General features: G+C 52.1%; 1 protein-coding gene across 2 annotated transcripts in view; it reads right to left on the bottom strand.

Moving 5' to 3' along the window:
* The window catches only part of SCAMP4 (secretory carrier membrane protein 4), a 29,619-nt gene extending 7,138 nt beyond the window's left edge, over nucleotides 1-22,481 (bottom strand). The window contains exons 1-8 of one of the 2 annotated variants that reach the window (XM_014957976.1): nucleotides 22,203-22,477; nucleotides 21,275-21,455; nucleotides 17,648-17,715; nucleotides 17,133-17,191; nucleotides 13,021-13,149; nucleotides 8,769-8,925; nucleotides 3,448-3,549; nucleotides 1,685-1,802 (exon numbers count right to left, since the gene is read on the bottom strand). In XM_014957976.1, the coding sequence (XP_014813462.1) occupies nucleotides 1,685-1,802; nucleotides 3,448-3,549; nucleotides 8,769-8,925; nucleotides 13,021-13,149; nucleotides 17,133-17,139 (513 nt within the window). In that variant the 5' untranslated portion in view covers nucleotides 17,140-17,191; nucleotides 17,648-17,715; nucleotides 21,275-21,455; nucleotides 22,203-22,477. Of the gene's footprint in view, nucleotides 1-1,684; nucleotides 1,803-3,447; nucleotides 3,550-8,768; nucleotides 8,926-13,020; nucleotides 13,150-17,132; nucleotides 17,192-17,647; nucleotides 17,716-21,274 lie in introns of both variants that reach the window. The other variant, XM_014957977.1, reaches the window with a different exon arrangement.
* Nucleotides 22,482-22,730: the final 249 nt, after the last annotated feature.

Consider the following 22,730-nt stretch of genomic DNA (forward strand, 5'->3'; position numbering starts at 1 on the left):
CTCACTGGGAACCACTGAAAAGAGTCTGGCTCCCTCCTCCTTCAACCCTCCCTTGAGATACTTGTAGGCATTAATAAGGTCTCCCCTCAGCCTTCTCTTCTCCAGACTAAAGAGTCCCAGCTCTCTCAGTCTCTCCTCATCAGGGAGATGCTCCAATCCTTGAATCATCTTTGTTGCCCTACACTGGACTCTTTCCAGCAGTTCCCTGTCCCTCTTGAACTGGGGAGCCCAGAACTGGATGCAGGATTCCAGTTGTGGTCTCAATACAGTGAACAGAGGTGCAAATAGATAATATCACATAGGATGACATGGGTTTGGAAGGGACCTCTGGAGATCATCTCCTCCAGCCCCCTGCCAGAGCAGAGCCACCCAGAGCAGGTCCCACAGGAACGTGTCCAGGTGGGTTTGAATGTCTCCAGAGAAGGAGACTCCACCACCTCTCTGGGCAGCCTCTGCCAGGGCTCTGCCACCCTCAAAGTGAAGTTCCTCTCCCTCCAGAGAAGGAGACTCCACCACCTCCCTGGGCAGCCTCTGCCAGGGCTCTGCCACCCTCACAGGAAAGTTCCTCCTCATGTTGAGATGGAACTTCTTATGTCTTCTTATCAACCCAAAATTTCAACCCATTTCAGCCACATGTCTGGGATTCCAGTTGGGGATCCCACAAGAAGGCAGCCAACCCCGGCCACTGGCCTGAAACCTCTAACACTGACACTGCTTCAGCAGCACTTCTGCCTTCTATCCTCCTCTGCCACTTCCTCTGCTGAAGCTTTCCAGACAGTCCTGCCTCCAAACCCTTCTTTCTGCGGAGAACCGAGGGCCACTTCCCATCCTGCCACCCGATCCCCACCACGGGCCATCTCGAGATGCTGCACCTTTACCATCAATGGCCATCCCCATGAGCAACGAAGGGCTTCCAGTGACATAAAGGAACATGAAATGGTGACAACACCCAGCCCCGGCTGTCTCGTGTTCTCTGGATTTCATAGAATCATAGAATCATTGAGGTTGGAAGAGACCCTTGGGATCATCGAGTCCAACCATCTCCCCTACTCTACAAAGTCCTCCCCTACACCATGTCCCTCAGCACTGCATCTAAACGGCCCTTAAACACAGCCAGGGATGGGGACTCCACCCCCTCCCTGGGCAGCCTGTTCCAACGCCCGACCACTCTTTCGGTGAAAAATTCTTTCCTAATGTTCAATCTAAACCTGCCCTGTTGGAGCTTGAAGCTGTTCCCTCTCCTTCTGTCACTAATTACCTGTGAGAAGAGACCAGCACCAACCTCTCTACAGTGTCCTTTCAAGTAGTTGTAGAGAGTGATGAGGTCTCCCCTCAGCCTCCTCTTCCTCACACTAAACAGTCCCAACTCCCTCAGCCGCTCCTCATACGATTTGTTTTCCAGCCCCCTCAGCAGCTTCGTTGCCCTCCTCTGCGCTCGCTCCAGCACCTCCAGATCTCTCTTGGATTGAGGTGCCCAAAACTGGACACAACACTCCAGGTGTGGCCTCACCAGTGCCGAGCACAGGGGCATTTTGTCCTCTACTCTGAGAGACACCAACGGACTACACTGTAAGACCTCAGAAGGCAGCGATGGGTAACAACAGCAGCAGCTCAGCTGCCTGTTCACGTCACGGCGACACAAAGCAAGGACACTCCAAGTCAGAGAGATGTTGGAAACACCTACCCTTAAAATGCAGATGAGCATCGCCACCGCCGAGACTGTGAACATGATGGTGGGAAACAGCATGAACACGGCAGCCGCCACGTTGGTGCTGAAGAAGGTAATGGTTGCCAACCATCCGCTGGGAGAGAGAGAAAGGAGGAAACAACATCGTTACAGACCCCTTTAGAGTGTCCTGATAATCAGAAAGCTCTTTACTCATCCCCAGAAATGACAAGGCAGCTTTAAAACTCTTGAAAATGAAAAGAACAATGAGGAAAATGGGAAAAAATTACATGCAGGTATTTCCCCAAGATCTCAAATCTTGCCTGCCAGCACCCCTCACTAATCCAGTCTGGGTCCTTCAGCGGACACCCAGCTCCACAGGCTTGGGGAAGAGATTTATTCCCAAGGTGCTTCTGATTGTGCAGAGGTCGTGTGCTGGAGAGCAGCTCTGAGGAGACAGACCTGGGGGTCCTGGTGGACAAGAGGATGGCCATGAGCCAGCAATGGGCCCTGGTGGCCAAGAAGGCCAAGGGCATCCTGGGGGGCATCAGGAAGAGTGTGAGCAGCAGGTGGAGGGAGGTCATCCTGCCCCTCTGCTCTGCCCTGGGGAGGCCCCAGCTGGAGCCCTGGGACCAGTTCTGGGCTGCCCAGTTCCAGAAGGACAGGGAAATGCTGGAGAGGGGACAGAAAAGGGCTACAGAGATGATGAGGGGCCTGGAGCATCTCTCTTAGGAGGAAAGGCTGAGGGACTTGGGTCTTTTTAGTCTGGAGAAGAGAAGACTGAGGGGGATCTGATCAAATATTTCAAGGGTGGGTGTCAGGAGGATGGGGCTGGTCTTTTTTCAGTGGTGCCCAGGGACAGGACAAGAGGAAATAGGCACAAACTTGAACACAGGAAGTTCCATCTGAACATGAGGAGGAACTTCTTTACTGTGAGGGTGGCAGAGCCCTGGCAGAGGCTGCCCAGGGAGGTGGTGGAGTCTCCTTCTCTGGAGACATTCAAACCCACCTGGACACGTTCCTGTGGGACCTGCTCTGGGTGGCCCTGCTCTGGCAGGGGGTTGGGGGAGATGATCTCCAGAGGTCCCTTCCAACCCCATAGCATTCTGTGATTCTGTGTTTAGAGACCAGAACTGGGACTGGGGAAGATGAGAGTCCTATGATTTCCACTGCCTCTCTATTCCTCTCATGGTAATAACCAGGTAGGGCAACTGGAGAGCAGAGCAATTAGGAAAACAAAATGCTCTGTGGAGGGTTAGGACTTTCTATGACTTGTAGTTTCAGCAGGAATCGCTCTCAAGTCTCTAGAGACAGAAAGTTAAAATGCCAAACAATTATAACGTAACCAGGGACAGACACTAAAATGCTCCCATTTATTTTGGGACAACTCTCACAATACTTGCTCTATAGGCCAACAGTGAGTCATCCCACCCTGCTCACCAGGCACTGCAAATAGTTTGAGGGCAACGCTAAGAGAGGATCAGAGGAATCTTGAAACTGGCTGGTTAAATGGTGAAAAGAAATGGACGTTGTAGGAAGGTGCTAAAAAGAACTGGCAGGTGAAGACACCCGACTCCTGCCAGCACAGGAGCTCCTGCAATAACCAGGAACAGAACTGGGTACTCCATAATTATGCCAGAGAGGAAAAAACATCTTCCACTCCACCCCGACCAGACTCCCACCGGTTTCTCAAAAGCTGATGGAAACAGCCCACAGCCTCTCGGGCAGCAGGAGCGGAGGGCTCAGCCCTGAGGCTGTGGGAGCATCCCCATCCCACTCACCAAGCTCCCCATCCGGAGACACCGATGGCCTGCACCACCGTGAGAATGAACTGGGCGCCGAAGATGAAGAAAAAGGCCATGAAATTAAAGGAGCTGTCTGACCTGTGAAGAAAGAGAGGAAGTTAGGGGGGGGAGACCGGCATCTCGCGTCGCTTCACACTGATGTTTGACCCCATCATGTAAAAACCCTCAAATGTGGTATCTCAGGAGAGTACTGGAGCATTGCCTCCAGCTTGAGAAGGCCCCGGAGATGCTGGGAGGGCTGGAGCCCCTCTGCTGGGAGGGGGGGCTGAGAGAGTTGGGGGGGTTCAGCCTGGAGAAGAGAAGGCTCCGGGGAGACCTCAGAGCCCCTTCCAGTCCCTAAAGAAGGGGGGCTCCAGGAAAGCTGGGGAGGGACTCTGGATGAGGGAGGGGAGCCCTAGGAGGAGGGGGAAGGGTTGGACCCTGCAAGAGGGGAGATGGAGCTGAGCTGTGGGGAAGAACTTGTTTGGTGTGAGGGTGGGGAGAGCCTGGCCCAGGTTGGCCAGAGAAGCTGTGGCTGCCCCATCCCTGGAGGGGTTCAAGGGCAGGTTGGAGGGGGCTTGGAGCAACCTGGTGTGGTGGGAGGTGTCCCTGCCCAGGGCAGGGGGTTGGAACAAGATGACCTTTAAGGTCCCTTCCAACTCTAACCAGTCTGTGATTGTGTGAGATCCCTCTATGTACTTTGAAGGCGACTCCTCTTTCCCTGGCAATGAAAGCACACGGATCCATGAATCATCAGCACCTAATCTCTTCCAATAAGCAGTTGCTCTGCCCGAGTAATTGCACAGATGATGACACACGAGGAGAGGCTGTTCTCCTGCAGAATGGAGTGTCTGAATCACTTCTCTCACCAACACCTGGAGACAGCACGGCCTGATGCCTGCGCAGCTCGGCCACCAGCAAGGAGGCCCGACGGGGCCCGGCCAGCGGCAGGCAGAGCTGGCCCCTACGATAAAAGTGATCACTGAGCATGAGAATTCCAGCTGGGAATGTCTCAGTGGCTGCTCGTCATCGCACTTACACGCCCACGGTTAATAATCTGGCACTGGGATGTCACAGGAGGGAAAACAGCCGCAAGAGAAGTGGGTGGTGCCCTCTCTGGGGAAGGGCAGAAGGGAGCTTGCTTGTCTTCGTGAGCCCCACACCTTCAGGATGTGTAGGTTGAGAGGGTCATAGAATCACAGAATGGTTTGGGTTGGAAGGGACCTCAAAGATCATCGAGTCCCAACCCCCTGCCCTGGGCAGGGACACCTCCCACCAGAGCAGGTTGCTCAAGGCCCCATCCAGCCTGGCCTTGAACCCCTCCAGGGATGGGGCAGCCACAACTTCCCTGGGCAACCTGTTCCAGTGTCTCACCACCCTCACAGCAAAGAATTTCTTCCTGAGATCTAATCTGAATCTTTTTTCTTCCAATTTAAAACCGTTTCCCCTTGTCCTGAATATGCTCAGAGGGATGGAGCACCTCTCCTATGGCGACAGGCTGAGGGAGCTGGGATTGTTCAGCCTGGAGAAGAGAAGGCTCCGGGGAGACCTTAGAGCGGCCTTTCAATACCTGAAGGGTGCCTATAGAAGAGCTGGGGAGGGACTCTTTGCCAGGAAGGGTAACGATAGGACAAGGGGAAACGGTTTTAAATTGGAAGAAAAAAGATTCAGATTAGATCTCAGGAAGAAATTTTTTACTCTGAGGGTGGTGAGACACTGGAACAGGTTGCCCAGGGAAGTTGTGGCTGCCCCATCCCTGGAGGGGTTCAAGGCCAGGCTGGATGGGGCCTTGAGCAACCTGCTCTAGTGGGAGGTGTCCCTGCCCAGGGCAGGGGGTTGGGACTCGATGATCTTTGAGGTCCCTTCCAACCCAAACCATTCTATGCTTCTATGCGAGGTCCTTCAATTTATGGAGGTCTAACGGGCAGCACGAGTAGGATCCCAAAGGAGGCAGCTGACAGGGATGCTCCCGGTCTCTGCCGTGACGCACAGCGCTTTGTCACCCGAGTTTTGGCTCTGCAGCAGAACATCTTCACCCCCTTAAACCAGCCACACTGAGGAGCCTGCCTTTTGCTGTAAGCCCAGGCACATCTAAACCTCCCCAAACTATCATTTTCCATGCTACAACTCCCATTCTCTCAGGAACTCAAAAGGCCTGCGATTTACAGAACAGATTTACAAAAACCACTTCAGTTCCTTACGAGGCTGCTCGGTACAAGGGGGAGGCTACAGAAGAGCTCCCATCATTCCCAGCTCCTGCTCAAACCCAGAAAAGCAGTTCAATGGTTATTAATTGAATGAGGGAGGCAGGAGCCCAGGCTCTGGAGAGGTCAGTGCTGTAGACCCTGGGTGGTCTGGGACAAGTAGAAAAGCCTGGGACAAGCAGAAAAGCCTCCAGCCAAACCCCCACTGCTCTGAGCCGCGTGCGTTGGTGCCGGTACCTTCCATCACCTTCCATCTTTCCTGGCCACAGAGATGCTGCGAAAGAAATTTGCCAGCCCTGAATATCCTCCTGATCCCACCCTTCAAATATCACCTCAGAGCACAGCAACGTGAAAGAAATACCTTGAACACAGACCGTTCGCGGTGGTGCCTACCATAATCCAATTAACAAGGATTAGGCTCCAAGCTGAGCCTTCAGACTCTTGCAACTACGACCTGAAAGGGCTGGAGGAGTCTTCGTTTGAAAGGATCTGCAGGAATTAGTGAGGATACACAGAAAAGGTGATTTCTGATCCCGCTTTCTGGTGCGGATTCGCAACAGCTCTGCCCCAGCGCCAAAGCTCTGCAGCTCATTTAATTTTGGATGCAGATGTCTGACGAAGGTTTGACGAAAGCAGCCTCGCAGCCCAGGATGCTGAAGGGCTGCCTCTTCCCAGAAGAAGGAGAACATGTGGGTCTGACCTGGCTTTCCTGACTCACCACCGTGACCCCACACGGGCCAGGGTGGCCCCACTGCAGTGTTTTCCAAGCCTTTTCCACAACCCATGTCAAAGCCCACGATCTCCGGGCTCCCCAGTCTCTCCCCGGGGCTTAAGTCTTTTTTTAACTTCCTAAGTCTTTACACAGAGTAACCTCAGGGACCTTTCAGCATCCAGTTGCATAAACACATACAAACAACATTAAAGAAATAATTAGAAACGGTCCCAGCGAAGCCCAGAGGAGGTCAACGGGGAGGAGTAACTTCTCCCAGACTTCAGAATGGAAACTGCTCTTTGAAGGGAGCTCTCGGGCTTCTGCACTAGGGACGGGGCCAAAACCCCAGCCCCAGAGGGCAGGAGTTCAGAGCCAGGATTTTCATGTCTTTTAAAACTTTCAGATGAATCCAACCCAGTGGCCTTCCCTTTCCATCAGAAGTGATCCTCCTCCACACTCCATGATGTACTCACTGATGTTTTAAGCACCACCAGAGCATTAACTGCCCTGTGTTGTTATTACACAAAGTGTAAATTTGGAAGAGCATTTCAAGATAAGCATTTAAACAAGCTCCACACACCCCTCAACGTGTGCTGGCAGCCCAGAAACCCCCCACCCCTGGGCTGCATCCCCAGCCCCGTGGCCAACAGGGCCAGGGGGGGATTCTGCCCCTCTGCTCCGCTCTGGGGAGACACCCCCCAGTGCTGCCTCCAGCTCTGGGGCCACCACCAGCAGAAGGACATGGAGCTGTTGGAGCGGGGCCAGAGGAGGCCCCGGAGATGCTGGGAGGGCTGGAGCCCCTCTGCTGGGAGGGGGGGCTGAGAGAGTTGGGGGGGTTCAGCCTGGAGAAGAGAAGGCTCCAGGGAGACCTTGGAGCCCCTTCCAGTCCCTCAAGAAGGGGGGCTCCAGGAGAGATGGGGAGGGACTCTGGATGAGGGAGGGGAGCCCTAGGAGGAGGGGGAAGGGTTGGACCCTGCAAGAGGGGAGATGGAGCTGAGCTGTGGGGAAGAACTTGTTTGGTGTGAGGGTGGGGAGAGCCTGGCCCAGGTTGGGCAGAGAAGCTGTGGCTGCCCCATCCCTGGAGGGGTTCAAGGGCAGGTTGGAGGGGGCTTGGAGCAACCTGGTGTGGTGGGAGGTGTCCCTGCCCAGGGCAGGGGGTGGCACTGGGGGGGCTTTGAGGTCCCTTCCCACCCAAACCAGTCTGTGATTCTATGAAACAACCAACTCAGCGTGTGTTAAATCGATGGGACCCACCAGCCAACTCCCATTTCTATCAGCAGCATTTGCCATTATCCAACCCAACTCAGGGCAGAGTCTGGTGAATAATAAAAGCCCAGCACATTCTGGTAACGGGGAACCAGAAAGAGCTTCACCTTCAGAGTCCAAATCCCTGCCTGGTGTGTGGGTTCTGCTGGAGACCCACAGTGTGACACCGGGCAGGTCCCTCCTCCCCCAGTGTCAGGACAGGAACCGCTCGGGACCCCCCCGGCTCTGACAGTCATTATGCATTAATGTCAGAATAATGCCTCGTGATCCACAGGAAGCGTGAGCAAATGCAAATGATTATTAATTAAAGTGAAAATGTAGGAGGGCTTTAAATATTTGTGGAGTTTCAGAAGGACTTGCTCCAGGGAACTGCTTTTATCTAAAAAGCAAAGCTGCCAAGCTCCCAAGTATCTGGAGACAAAAAAAGCAGAAGACTTCTCAAAAACTAATAACTTAATAGTCTTCCATCAAAACAAGCCTCAGTGAAGCTTCACCGAATACATAAGTATCCGATAGATAAGTATCTATCTTAATGTTATACTGACATGAGGGTGCTGCTAAGGCTGAAATATTTAAGTAAAATATGAATTTCGTCCTCATAGCGGTAAACTGCTCACTGCTGCTCATCTCCAATCCCAGGCAGGTGGCCCTCGGTCCTACATCTAATATTTAAAAGTGGCCACATTCTTCATTTCAAAAGTAAACAACACATTTAGCCATCAAGCCCTTAATCTTTATCTCAGACACATCTCCATAGGGGCACTCACTGACAACAACACATCTCTCTCCCACAGGAAACAAATTGCTTTGACTTTTTACCAAGCCTTCTCCTGGCAGGATAAGGAGACCTGGCTTTAAACTGAAAAGCAGTAGATTTAGAATGGATATAAGGAAGAACTTGTTTGGTGTGAGGGTGGGGAGAGCCTGGCCCAGGTTGGCCAGAGAAGCTGTGGCTGCCCCATCCCTGGAGGGGTTCAAGGGCAGGTTGGAGGGGGCTTGGAGCAACCTGGTGTGGTGGGAGGTGTCCCTGCCCAGGGCAGGGGGTGGCACTGGGGGGGACTTAAGGTCCCTTCCCACCCAAATGATTTTATGATTTAGGAAACACAAACAAAACCACCCCATGGGCTTCTACTCACCGAAAGGCTTTGTACACAGGTCGGAACCAGCAGACGTAGCTGCAGGGACTGAAGAGGACAAGCCAGAGGATGGCCAAGCCAAAATTGACCCCGTAGCCGCCTCCGATCCACCACGCCAGGCAGGCGATGATATTCACCACCAGCGTCAGGCAGTAAACTGTAAAGAAGAGAGAACATCAGGTTGTGCAGTTTCCTATCTTCATGCCAAATGCAAAAAGCTCCAGCAGTAGAGCAGGAAGAGTCCAAGCTGTGGTGGCAAAGCCAAGCCTGATACTGCAGCCCCCCTGAGTGAGCCGGGGGTTCCTGCGTGGCCCCAGGGCGGCAGCACAGACACATCCATCTCCAGAGGGATGAGGAACCTCTTTTGGGACCTGCCAAAGGATGGACAGCTGCATAGTGACCGGTGCCACCAATACAAGGCTCAGGCCAGTATTATTACCCCCTCTGCTCTGCCCTGGTGAGGCCACATCTGGAGCACTGGGACCAGTTCTGGGCTCCCCAGTTCCAGAAGGACAGGGAACTGCTGGAGAGGGGACAGACAAGGGCTATGAAGATGATGAGGGGCCTGGAGCATCTCTCTGCTGAGGAAAGGCTGAGGGACTTGGGGTTGTTCAGCTAGAGAAGAGCAGACTGAGGGGATCTCATCGATGCTGAGCAAGAGCTAAAGGGCAGGTGCCAGGAGGATGGGGCCAGACTCTTCTCAGTGGTGCCCGGGGATAGGATAAGGGACAACGGGCACAAACTGGAACATGGGAAATTCCATCTCAACAGGAGGAGGAACTTCTTTCCTGTGAGGGGGGCAGAGCCCTGGCAGAGGCTGCCCAGAGAGGTGGTGGAGTCTCCTTCTCTGGAGACATTCAAACCCACCTGGACACGTTCCTGTGGGACCTGCTCTGGGTGGCCCTGCTCTGGCAGGGGGTTGGAGGAGATGATCTCCAGAGGTCCCTTCCAACCCCTGGTACTCTGTGATTATAATGAATTACAAGCAATGATCAATTCCCATTTGTAGCAAAACCCTGTTACGGGAGGAGAGCGGTGTCAAACACTGCCCTGCACCCATCCTCAGCGTGACTTTGGTCTCCCCTTGCTGAGGTGGCCTCGGGAGCTGTCACAGAGCCAGCTCAGCGCCTTGGGGGCTCGCTCGCTGCTTCCCCAGGCTCGGAGGAAGCTGGAAGCCAGCTCCAGGGCTTGTAAGTGCTGCCTCCAGCGAGGGGATAAACAAACTCCAATCAAGCTGAGAGCGCGGGGCCACAGGGATGGCCTGAAGGCCCTTTCACAGAATCACAGAATCTTCTAGGTTGGAAGGATTAAAGATCATCTTGTCCAACTGTCAACCTCACTGACAAAAATAGACACCCGCACAACAAACAAGGAGCATCATCACTAAACCAGACCTCCCAGCACTACATCAACCCAGCTTTTGAACACCTCCAGGGATGGTGCCTCAACCCCCTCCCTGGGCAGCCCATTCCAATGCCTGAGAACCCTTTCGGTGAAAAAACTTTTCCTAATATCCAGCCTGAACCTCCCCTGGCGCAACTTGAGGCCATTTCCTCTTGTCCTGTCGCCTGTGACTTGAGAAAAGAGACCGACCCCCATCTCTCTACACCCTCCTTTCAGGGAGTTGTAGAGAGCAATAAGGTCTCCCCTCAGCCTCCTCTTCTCCAGGCACAGCCCCACCTGCCCACCCACAGCCTGGGGGCTGCCCAACACCCCAAAAGTTGTGTGACCATAAAATCATAGAATCACAGAATCATCTAGGCTGGAAGAGACCCTCGGGATCATCGAATCCAACCATCTACCCTACTCTAAAGTTCTCCCCTACACCATATCCCCCAACACCACATCTAATCTAAATAATGCTGAGAATCTCACATGGGGACCATCCCAGCCCAGCTGCTGCTTCTGACACACAAATTACATGAGAGTTAAAATAAACTGGTTTACTACAAAGAAAATGTCTTCTGAGTAACTAAAACAACGAGGCTTTACGAGCAATGTCTGGATGTATCTTAATATTGGTGGGAAGAAAGAATTTTAATTATTTAAATCGCAGTCATACAGTAATTTGCTGTAGTTCTTCAAATTTTTGTTTGCAGAAGTTATTTACTCTCTACAAAAAAAAACCAAACACCACAAAATAAATGAAAACACCAAGCCAAGAAGCAATCAAGCTCTTGAATTTGTGAGGAACTTGTGGTTCTCCCTGTGTGTCAGGGAGGAGCCTGCTCTCCAGCAGTGGGAGCTCTGCTCCAGGTTTCCCCAAACCACCACCCACCTTAAGAAAACCTTCACAGCCAATTAAAGAAACGAGCCTTCAACCTTCCAGTGACGACTTTGGCCTTTCTATTTTTACCACCAGCCTTTTCTCGTTTCCAGCCTTCTCTCCGTATGTGCCTCTCTCTGCATCCCATGCCAAAAAGTTGGGGAGAGCCCTCCCCTCCCCCAAAAAAAACCTACTAGGGGTGGAAATGTAAAAAAAAAACCCTGGTGAAAATGCCAGGGCTCCTCAAGCCCGTGCCTTGACTAGTTGCCCGAGTGGCTGGCACCTCTCCAGCTTGCCATGAACTTGACTGAGGGATGCTTTGTTTTGGGGGGGGGGAGCCAGGGACAAAGGCAGCTTCACAGCGCGCAGCGTTTCACCGCTCAGTCTGAAGGGACAAGCAGTTTCTTCAGGCAAGAAAATTACAGAGCTCATTTCAGCATCTCTACATAACGAAAGAAACAATGGAGCCATAGATTAGGCTATTATTTATGCACACAAATCTCTCCCCTGCACACATCCTCTGCGGCTGGAAGAAAAGCCCTGCCACCAAACGCGGAGCTGGCAGAAATGGAGCTCTCCCCCAGTGAGAAGGGTGAATAGGATGACAAGCATTCAGGGGGAAAAAAAAAAGAGATAAGGAAGGCAAAACGGTTTTTAATCTTCCAAAGCATTCCCTGGGGTTCCCTAGGCCTGCCACGGTGTCTTCAGAGAATCACAGAATGCTATGGGGTTGGAAGGGACCTCTGGAGATCATCTCCCCCAACCCCCTGCCAGAGCAGGGCCACCCAGAGCAGGTCCCACAGGAACGTGTCCAGGTGGGGTTTGAATGTCTCCGGAGAAGGAGACTCCACCACCTCTCTGGGCAGCCTCTGCCAGGGCTCTGCCACCCTCACAGTAAAGAAGTTCCTCCTCATGTTCAGATGGAACTTCCCGTGTTCAATTTTTGTGCCTGTTTCTTCTTGTCCTGTCCCTGGGCACCACTGAAAAAAAGACTGGCCCCATCCTCCTGACACCCACCCTTGAAGCGTTGATCAGATCCCCCCTCAGCCTTCTCTTCTCCAGACTAAGAAGCCCCAAGTCCCTCAGCCTTTCCTCGTGAGAGAGATGCTCCAGGCCCCTCATCATCTTCATAGCCCTCTGCTGTCCCCTCTCCAGCAGTTCCCTGTCCTTCTGGAACTGGGGAGCCCAGAACTGGTCCCAGTGCTCCAGCTGGGGCCTCCCCAGGGCAGAGCAGAGGGGCAGGATGACCTCCCTCCACCTGCTGCTCACACTCTTCCTGATGCCCCCCAGGATGCCATTCCTGGGAGAAGAAGGGTCAATATTCACCGTGGATGTTTGGAATGGCTGAGCCAGGCAGCACCAGCCCCGAGCCCCAGGTCTGTTCACACAGAGCATCAGCAAATCACTGCCTGTCACTGAGAGGGTCAGCACCTTCTCCAGTGGGATGGGGAACATTCCATGGGCTCCAGAGAGCTAGGGAAGGGGCAGCACGAGGCTAGAACATGCTGCTTCCATTGGGAAGGGAAATCTGTGGGTGGCACAAACAAGGGGGAATTTTATCCCCCCTACAGCGAGGCGGGGAGATGGGCAGCGAGCACATGGGCCACGTTCATTTTCTGGCCTAAAATTCTCCCATTCGTCTTATTTTAGGTGAATTGGGAATTACTTTAAGGGGCTGTTCTGGGGAGTAAAACATCCCTGGCATTAATAAAGGCATCAAACGTGGTCTGCTTTTCTCCTCCTCAAATTTACTAATAGACTTTTCTAGCGCCGATACTCTCCTTTCTTCACCAGCTGCTCTGGGGTGAAGATTCAAGGCACAGAGGCTTAAAATTTGGGCATAAGGTTATATTACAGGATTCTAAGAGGAATCATTGTTTCCCATGAACTAATTGCAGTCAAAACTTGAAAGCACGTAAGTCATTGAGATTTGGCTTTTTACCACACATACACATTTGCCCAGCACAGGTTTTATGTTCAACTCACAGATCCAGACGTGGTAGATCCTCTTCACCAGGGACTGGTAATCGATGGGAATTTCATCGGCAAAATTCTGGTAGAAACAGGGTTTCAGAGGGATAAACTTGGGGAGCGGTGGGAAGTTATTCACCTTTTCTACAACAGAACACAGACATGAGATGAAGAGAGGAACGTTCTCAGGTGGCTGAGCAGGTCCCATATCCTTCAGACCTAGTCCCATATCCTTCAGACCTGCCCCACGCCCCCCCGTGTGCCCCAAGGTCGAGGGGACTCATGAGAAGCAAAAGAGACCGATGGCCAACGGCTCTGGCCATTCATGTTGCTCAGGGCAGCGTGTTCATCCTCACTAATATCTCGTTCTCCTTCCTCAGCAGAGGAGAGGACACTTTAAACTCACACGTGCAAACCTTAGAGCTAGGAAGAAGCAACACGTGGATTTGATACCTTTACCCATCAGCGTGAAGCTGTGCAAAAGACACTGCCAGACAAAAAAAAAACACCTTAAAATAAGCTCTGGGATGAGGTTCCCAAGGAAGTGAGGAGAGACCAGCAGCATCTGGGGGACCCCAGGCCACACAGAGGATTCCAGTGACAAGCTCTCAGAAAGCAAAGGCAGAAGAAAGGCTGGTGATTGTCCAGCTGGGCTGATGTACCTCCAGCAGTGAGCTCTGTGCAGCCGGGGCTGCTGGCACCTTGCAGCGGGTACAGAATCATGTGGGGTTGGAAGGGACCTCTGGAGATCATCTCCCCCAACCCCCTGCCAGAGCAGGGCCACCCAGAGCAGGTCCCACAGGAACGTGTCCAGGTGGGTTTGAATGTCTCCAGAGAAGGAGACTCCACCACCTCCCTGGGCAGCCTCTGCCAGGGCTCTGCCACCCTCACAGTAAAGAAGTTCCTCCTCATGTTCAGATGGAACTTCCCATGTTCAAGTTTGTGCCCATTTCCTCTTGTCCCGTCACTGGGCACCACTGAAAAAAGCCTGGCCCCATCCTCCTGACACCCACCCTTGAAGTATTTATAGGCGTTGATCAGATCCCCCCTCAGCCTTCTCTTCTCCAGACTAAAAAGACACAAGTCCCTCAGCTTTTCCCTGTAACAGAGCTGCTCCAGGCCCCTCATCATCTGCTGTCCCCTCTCCAGCAGTTCCCTGTCCTTCTGGAACTGGGGAGCCCAGAACTGGTCCCAGTGCTCCAGATGGGGCCTCCCCAGGGCAGAGCAGAGGGGCAGGATGACCTCCCTCCACCTGCTGCCCACACTCTTCCTGATGCCCCCCAGGATGCCCTTGGCCTTCTTGGCCACAAGGGCCCATTGCTGGCTCATGGGCATCCTCTTGTCCACCAGGACTCCCAGGTCTTTCTCCTCAGAGCTGCTCTCCAGCAGGTCACCCCCAACCTGTGCTGGTGCAGGGGGTTATTCCTCCCCAGGAGCAGCACCTACACTTGCCCTGGTTGAAGTTCATCAAGTTCTTCTCTGCCCAACTCTCCAGCCTGGCCAGGTCTCACTGGATGGTGGCAGTCCGTCCCTGTGACAGTAAGGAGGGGTGTCTTCAGAAAGCACCCCCCAAACTGGAGTTTAGTATTTGGATCTCATCCAGCTTAGGGAAGGCAAGAGGACACCAGGGATGATTTTGTTGTGACAAGACTCATGACCATACTCTTTTTTTCTTTAAAAGACAAGTTTTTCCTGTAAGGTTAAGCCCCAGAAAAAATCAAAATTAAAAAAAAAATAAAATAGAGCTTTGCATTCAGATACAATAAATCAGCAAACGCTGACAAAAGCGATAGGGTGAAGAAAACCTTACCCTGGGAAGAAATTATGTTTATAAATCAAGTCATTAAATGCCTAAATCCTCTGTGTTTAAGCTGCTGTCAGCTGCCAGGCGGACGCGCGGCCGGGGCTGTGGATCCGCGTGTGCCTGGACGCGCGTCTCTGCCTGTTTGGGGATGTTTGCTCTTCCCTCCCGGTGCTGATTAAAGTTTGATTCCAGGGCATTGTGACTAATTGTCTCTCGTCTACTTCAGCCCCAGTAAACAGAATTAAAAACAACCAGAGGAAGAGATGAAGAATGTCCTGGGAAAACCTCCAAATGGCACAGAAGATGAGAGGAAACATCTGAACAAGAGCTGTCAGCCCAAGAGTTCCCCTCCTCTTGCCATTATCTCCCCCTGAGAAGACATTTCGCAGGAGCAGCTCCTTTGCTTCACTTAAAGGCTGGCAGGGCAGGGGCTGAAGCTGTAAGCTGTGCTTTAGGAGAGAAAAGGCTGCACTTCATGCAAAGGAAAGGCATATTTTCACGCAGAAAATATGGTGAGGATAACAATTGTGAGCCCACCAGAATTAAATAGGGAATAATGCCTTAAGTCACCAGCTCAACTCGTTGTTTCAGTAGAGTTTTCCTTATAAAAACAAATTTTAAGTCTTCTGCCCCCCCCCCCCCGTCTCCTCCAAATGCATTTTCCATGAGTTGCGATGCCCTCTCAAGCTGGTACTCGTTACTGATTAACATCTCCAGCCCAGCGTGTGTCCTGCTGCTGGCCCACGGCTGCTCTCAAAGTCCGTAGGAGTTTGGACCTCTTAGGACTAATTTTTTGTTTGCTATAAACATGAATGGGCTTTTCCTGCTGGACAGTCTGTCTCAGCAGCCAACAAAGGGACATAACGACATACAGGCAGGGAAGGGGGCACAGCTTTTAAACCCAAAGAGACAGCTCTCTAGACAAGTCAGTAAGACCAAGATTAACCCACCACGGTAAAAGCAGATTTTGTAACCATCTTGGGGTTTTTTTTTTGGAGAGATGAGGAAAATTTCATTCTGTCTCTCTTCATCAGCTGAAGCTGCAGGTAGTTCCTTTGGGTCTATTCTCTTCCCTCTTCTCTCTGCTCCAGCCCAGCTCTGTCACAGGCAGCAGAGCTGCTGCCAGCCTCTCCAGTCCCCACACACTGGAGCCAAAACCAACTGGGCTGCTGGGCACCAGCCTGTCATTTGTCAAGCCCACAAAATGCTCCAAATGCTTCCACAATTGTTTTCTAGGTACACAAAGATGGGGATTACACCTCCGCTCCCTCGCTGCCCAGCTCTAAGCAGCCAGATGAACGCTTTTTCCCCACCCAGAGACCCTGTAGTTTTTAACTGTTCTGGGCTATTTCCAAGAACAGACAAAAGAAATCAAAGGCAAATATTCCCTTTCATGTCTGACCATGCTCCAGCAAGGATCAGCACAGCAGATCTGTGAGCACAACTCCTGCTTTCACAAAGCAAACCACATTACCAACTAACAGCAGCAGTTCCTTCAGCAGCAGCTTTCTCTTATCTTAAAAAGGCTGGGAGGAAATCTGTAAAACTGAGATGTCTTAGTATCAATAGAATCACAGAATCGTCTAGGTTGGAAGAGACCCTTGGGATCATCGAGTCCAACCATCTCCCCTACTCTACAAAGTCCTCCCCTACACCATGTCCCTTAGCACTGCAATAGTACAGGAGGGAACACTGTGGAGAGCTCTTTGGCCTCTGTAAGGCAGGAATTATTCTCATGTAATTTTTTGTGAATAAATTCAATCCTCACAGAGCTTTCAGATAAGTCAGACCTTTATGGCCAGAGCAGTGACCTCAGCTGAGAAATCTACAGTGGGCACTGTGTAACAGTGAATGTGACCAAGGCAAGACAAGGGGAGCTGAAGAGCTTTAGGGAGCACTGAGATCTCAGGAAGGGACACATGTGAGATGGGGGAGGGACTCTGGATGAGGGAGGGGAGCCCGAGGAGGAGGGGGAAGGGTTGGACCCTGCAAGAGGGGAGATGGAGCTGAGCTGTGGGGAAGAACTTGTTTGGTGTGAGGGTGGGGAGAGCCTGGCCCAGGTTGGCCAGAGAAGCTGTGGCTGCCCCATCCCTGGAGGGGTTCAAGGGCAGGTTGGAGGGGGCTTGGAGCAACCTGGTGTGGTGGGAGGGGTCCCTGCCCAGGGCAGGGGGTTGGAACAAGATGATCTTTAAGGTCCCTTCCAACCCAATCCAGTCTGTGATTCTACGTTGCACACCTGATGCTGTAACAGCCATCACAGCGCACAGGAAAATATCCTCTGAAACCCTTCTCCCTACGTTGCCGTATTCTGAGGTGCTCTTACCTGCCATTTTTATTGGGAGTATTCCCTGGCGAAGTTTCAGACAGATAGCAACAGATCTACTGGAGAAAGAGAAGAAAAAGAAAAGGAAAGCAGGTCAGCACCTCTCACTTAACCTGCACCCGAAGAACCTTCTGGGTTCAGGGGTCCCTGTGGTTCAGCGTTTCACAGGCTGTGAGCCCAGGGCTCCCACTACAACCCACTCATCTCCAGTTACCCACAGCAGACACATTGGAACCTTAGAGGAGGGATCACCATTTTTCCTTGTTCATATAAATCTCCCCCAGCAGCACCTCCTTTAGCACAACCCCACTGTCTAAAAACGACTTTTAAGGCTTGGATTATTCAGCAGCAAAGAAACGTGCTCGTGGTGGCACCTGGCAAAGGCTGGGGACGCAGCAGGAGCCACTGCCAGAACACGTGTCCCTTCCAGCTGCAGCCAGACACGCCGGGGCCGAAAGGTCTGGGTGGGACCCAGCACAGGGCACGCATGGGAAGAGAAATTTGAAGGAGCTCACCAGAATTAATGCCTCATTTAGGTGCTGAGATGATTTGTTGGCTCCTGGCTCTCTGCGGACTCTCCCAACTGCCGGAACAAAGAGATCAGGGCTGTTAGTGGGGAAGTAAACTGCTGGTAAAATCAAAATAATCAGCTGGTGCACAAACCCCAACCTCCCTTGTTATTTTAACAATCGTGCACAACCCTTCTCGAAAGGCAGATTTGTTCTCTCTGTTGCTACCACTGAAAATGGCCGTGACTCTGGAAGAATCAAACCCATAAAGTTCACCGGGCGTCAGTCGTGCTGCTGGTTTTGGCAGACCTGATTCCACCCCCTTTATCATTAAGGATAAAACCACCCCGTGCCCCCGGTGCAAATGCCAGAAGGGAAGCACAGAATATCTCAAACCAACCCTCCAAACCAGCGCTGGAGGGTGTGACAGGAGTTATCAGGAACGAGGGGAGTCCAGACTGAAAACCACCCCTCGAGAAGCCCAGCCCCCCCAGACCAGCCCCACTGCATCCCACTCGGGATTCACAGCAGCTCGTCCCCCTTTCCTGCACCTCTGTGAGCCCCGTGCACTGTCTGGAGGACACAGACTTGACTCTGGTGCAATTTTGTCGGGGTGGTTTTTATTTTCCTTTTGAATTGAGCTACTCTGGCACAGTCCTCGGCGGAGACAACAGCGCTCTGATGGGAGGCAGGACCTGTTCAGGCAGTTTATTCCTGTAGAGATGCAGCTACACACAAGCTTAACTACGTCTGCACTGAGAAGAACATATTATTTTGCTTGTACCAGCCTAAAGAAAGCAACGGAGCGTGGACAGGAAGGTCGTGAGCTGCTCAGGGCTGGGACTCCCCGGTTAAAGGCTCCCACCAGGGGCCCCATCGCAGCTGAAGCCTCTGGGCTTTCCCACAACACAACTATCACCCAGCCTCTGACAGGCATTTTATAACCTATGATTTAGAAATGGAAGCATTTTGCTTTGCTTTTTTTTTTTGTTTTTTTTAAAAAAAAGTGTGAATAGAAACTGAAATACGAAGACGGTTCAGAGCACAATTAAAACTTCACCCCACCCATTCGCAGCTGCTCCCGGCTGAGACCTGTAAATTTTGGGGGAAGAGCAAATGACACACAAACACTGGCTGTGCGCTGAGAGAAAAGACTCTTTCACTGGGAGATGAGCAAATGAGTAAGATCCACCTCCAGAAGGAGATTATTTAATTTGTGTCCTTCAGTGCCCGCGCCTCGCAGCTGCAGAGCGGTGGGAGGCATCAGTCCTTCCACTGGCAAAGGGACCAGAAGGAAGGACCGAGGGGACACCTTCCCTGGCTTGATGGGGCCATCGTGGCCAAGGAGCAGCTCTCCTGAGCCCTCCCTTCTCAGGAAAACAACGGTGGGGAAGTTGGGTGGCTTTAATTCAAACAAATTAATGACCAACCAGAGAAAGCAGCATCACAGAATCACACAATCATCTAGGCTGGAAGAGACCCTCGGGATCATCGAGCCCAACCATCCACCCTACTCTAAAGTTCTCCCCTACACCATATCCCCCAACACCACATCTAAATTGTTCTTAAACACAGCCAGGGATGGGGACTCAGCCCCCTCCCTGGGCAGCCTGTCCCAATGCCCCACCACTCTCTCTGGGAAGAATTGTTTCCTAATGTCCAGTCTAAACTTACCCTCGCGCAACTTGAAGCCATTACCCCTTGTCCTGTCATCTGTAACTTGGGAGAAGAGACCGACCCCCTCCTCTCTACACCCTCCTTTCAGGGAGTTGGAGAGAGCAATAAGGTCTCCCCTCAGCCTCCTCTTCCCCAGACTGAACACCCCCAGTTCCCTCAGCCTCTCCTCATAAGACTTGCTCTCCGGACCCCTCACAAGCTCTGTTGCCCTTCTCTGGACCCGCTCCAGCCCCTCAATGTCTTTCTTGTGGTGGGGGGCCCAAAACTGGACACAGTACTCGAGGTGGGGTCTCACCAGTGCCCAGTACAGGGGGACGATCACCTCTCAGGTCCTACTCCCCACGCTGTTCCTGATGCAGGCCAGGATGCTGTTGGCTTTCTTGGCCACCTGGGCACACTGCTGGCTCATCTTCAGCCAACAGTCGACCAACACCCCCAGGTCCTTTTCCACCAGGCAGCTCCAGCCACTCTGCCCCCAGCCTGGAGCATCCATGGGGCTGGTGTGACCTAAGGGCAGGACCCAGCACTTGGCCTTGTTGAACCTCATCCCATTGGTCTCAGCCCATCCATCCAGCCTGTCCAGATCTCTCTGCAAAGCCTCTCTACCCTCCAGCAGATCCACACTCCCACCCAACTTGGTGTCGTCTGCAAATTTGCTGAGGGTGCACTCAGTCCCCTTGTCCAGATCATTGATAAAGATGTTGAAGAGAATGGGTCCCAGTACCCAGCCCTGTGGGACACCACTCGTGACCGGTCGCCAACTGGATTTGACTCCATTCACCACCCCCAGGATCTAATCCCTTCTCCTCTTACCCAGCTGTTCTCATTTACCTGCTCATTTTCTAATAAATCTCAGCCCCGGTTTCACACTTTGGAGACAGACTGCGTTATCTACCACAGGAACTACCAAACAGTCCCCTCTCCTGCAACCTTTGCTTTTAGGAGTAACCTCACAGAAGTGCCTGGGACAATCTAATAAATCTCAGCCCCGGTTTCACACTTTGGAGACAGACTGCGTTATCTACCACAGGAACTACCAAACAGTCCCCTCTCCTGCAACCTTTGCTTTTAGGAGTAACCTCACAGAAGTGCCTGGGACAACAACTGCCATTTCCCTGCGTTTTGGAACTGCGAAGCAGCGTGAAGATATTTTCTTCTGCAAAAACAAGCACAAATGACCAAGTTTTACACTGAATAATTAGTTCTTGAAACATATTGACCTTCCACTGGTTCAGCTGCACCGAGACCCGGAGAAAGGAAAGGGAGTTTGAACCTTTCACGGGCAGGAAATTAAGACTCCAGGATCCAACTCAATGCTATTTTTGTTCAGTGCTCCAAGATAACGGAAGTCACGGAATTGTCAGAGTTGGAAGGAACCTCTAGAGCCCATCCATCCCAACCCCCGGCCAAAGCAGGGCTGCCCAGAGCACATCACTCAGGAGCATCCAGGCAGGGCTTGAAGATCTCCAGAGAAGGGGACTCCACACCCTCCCTGGGCAGCCTCTGCCAGGGCTCTGCCACCCTCACCCCAAAGAAGTTCTTCCTCAGATTTGAGTGGAACTTCCCATGGTCCAGCTTGTGCCCGTTGCCCCTCGTCCTGTCCCTGGGAACCACTGAGAAGAGTCCAGCTCCATCCTCCTTCCATCTTTTAGATACTCGTAAGCATTAACAAGGTCTCCCCTCAGCCTTCTCTTCTCCAGGCTCAAGAGCCCCAGCTCTCTCAGCCTTTCCTCATCAGGGAGATGCTCCAATCCCTCCATCATCTCTGTTGCCCTACGCTGGACTCTCTCCAGCAGTTCCCTGTCTCTCTTGAACTGGGGAGCCCAGAACTGGACGCAGGATTCCAGTTGTGGCCTCCCCAGTGCAGAGCAGAGGGGGAGAATGACCTCCTTCCACCTCCTGGCCACACTCTTCCCTATGCAGAGGAGTCACTGTTTCCACACCTCCCCAGCTCACCGCTTGATTTGGGCAGGATTTTGGCAAACTCTTAATTGCAGGGTCTTGGGAGAGCAGATCTGAGGTGTTCAGTCAGGGGAAAAATCTTGGCTCTAATAAGCGATGACGTTGCTCCGCTCGGAATGGCAGAGGGAAAAACATCCCCCTGCAGCCCAAACATCCCCCAGTCAGGCTCCAGATCCTGGCATAAGGAAATAGATTCGCAGCAAATGCAGATCATAAACTGGTACATAAACTGGTATCACCCCTCCAGGAGTCAGTTTGTCCAGGATAATGTTTGCAATTGGGAATAGAGAAAACCCAACACCCTGGACTCCGCTGCAGAGATTGCTTCATATATATAAATATATAATCCACTATTTGCGGTGGGAGGATAAAACCACCCCAGCTGAGGAAACCACGGTGCAAAGTGAACTTCCTTTTTCCACTCTGCTCATCCACGGGCAATGAATAACTCCAAAGTTTACAGCCCAAGGCACATGACTCAGGAGAGCCCACTGGAGACACTCGGGGCTTTTCTTCACCAGAATTTCAAAGACAACACCACCCTGTGTCATTTTAAGAGATGGCATTTTCCTTTTAAACCAAGACACGTACTCAAGCAGCACTGGAGTTTTTTGGGGTGGACAACCAGATGATTAATTTGAATGTGACTTTAGGGTGAAACACATTTCACCGTCTCAGATTAGGGAGAAATTTGTGAACCTGCAGCAATCTGCTAGACACACGTTATACAGCCCCTTGTTTGATATAAAATTTATTCTGTGTTACAGTAAATAGTTTTAAAAGTTTCAGTTATTTCTCACTACTACTTTCTCCAAAAGGAGAGAAGGGTGGTAGGGGAAATAAATAAAGGACAGGCCAAAAGAGGAGTTCTGACAGGGAGGTGGGAGAGCTGAGCTCATTCCTGCTTTGCCATAAAACCCACCTCTCAAGTCCCTGAGACCAGGACACCGGCTCCTCCCGTGCCATTCCCAGTTGTCCCAGCCAAACCCAGAAGACCCTGACATCCCAAGCTCTCCTTCCAGCAAAATTCACCAGCTTCTGGAGTCACTTTCTGTACTGCTTTTATATTTTCATTCTGGTACGATGACCGTAGTGAGGCTAAGAGCTTCCACGCAGATCTGTACTCAGGGGTTTAATCTGGAATACTTTGCTGAAAGCAAAAGGAGGGGCAGGATCCGTACGGAACAGCAGTGACAGAAGGATTTGCCAACACTCCCTGGTAAGACAATGCCTTAGTGACTAGAGCACAAGTGGAAGGAGAAGACCCGGGCAAAGCACACACCTCCTGGAGGCGGTTGAAGCTCAGCCCTCCGGTTAGATCCGTACTCAGGGGTTTTATCTGGAATACTTTGCCGAAAGCAAAAGGAGGGGCAGGATCCGTACGGAACAGCAGTGACAGAAGGATTTGCCAATGCTCCCTGGTAAGACAATGCCTTAGTGACTAGAGCAC

The sequence above is a fragment of the Calidris pugnax genome, unplaced genomic scaffold (genome assembly GCF_001431845.1).
Source record: "Calidris pugnax isolate Ruff unplaced genomic scaffold, ASM143184v1 scaffold255, whole genome shotgun sequence".
Taxonomy (NCBI): domain Eukaryota; kingdom Metazoa; phylum Chordata; class Aves; order Charadriiformes; family Scolopacidae; genus Calidris; species Calidris pugnax.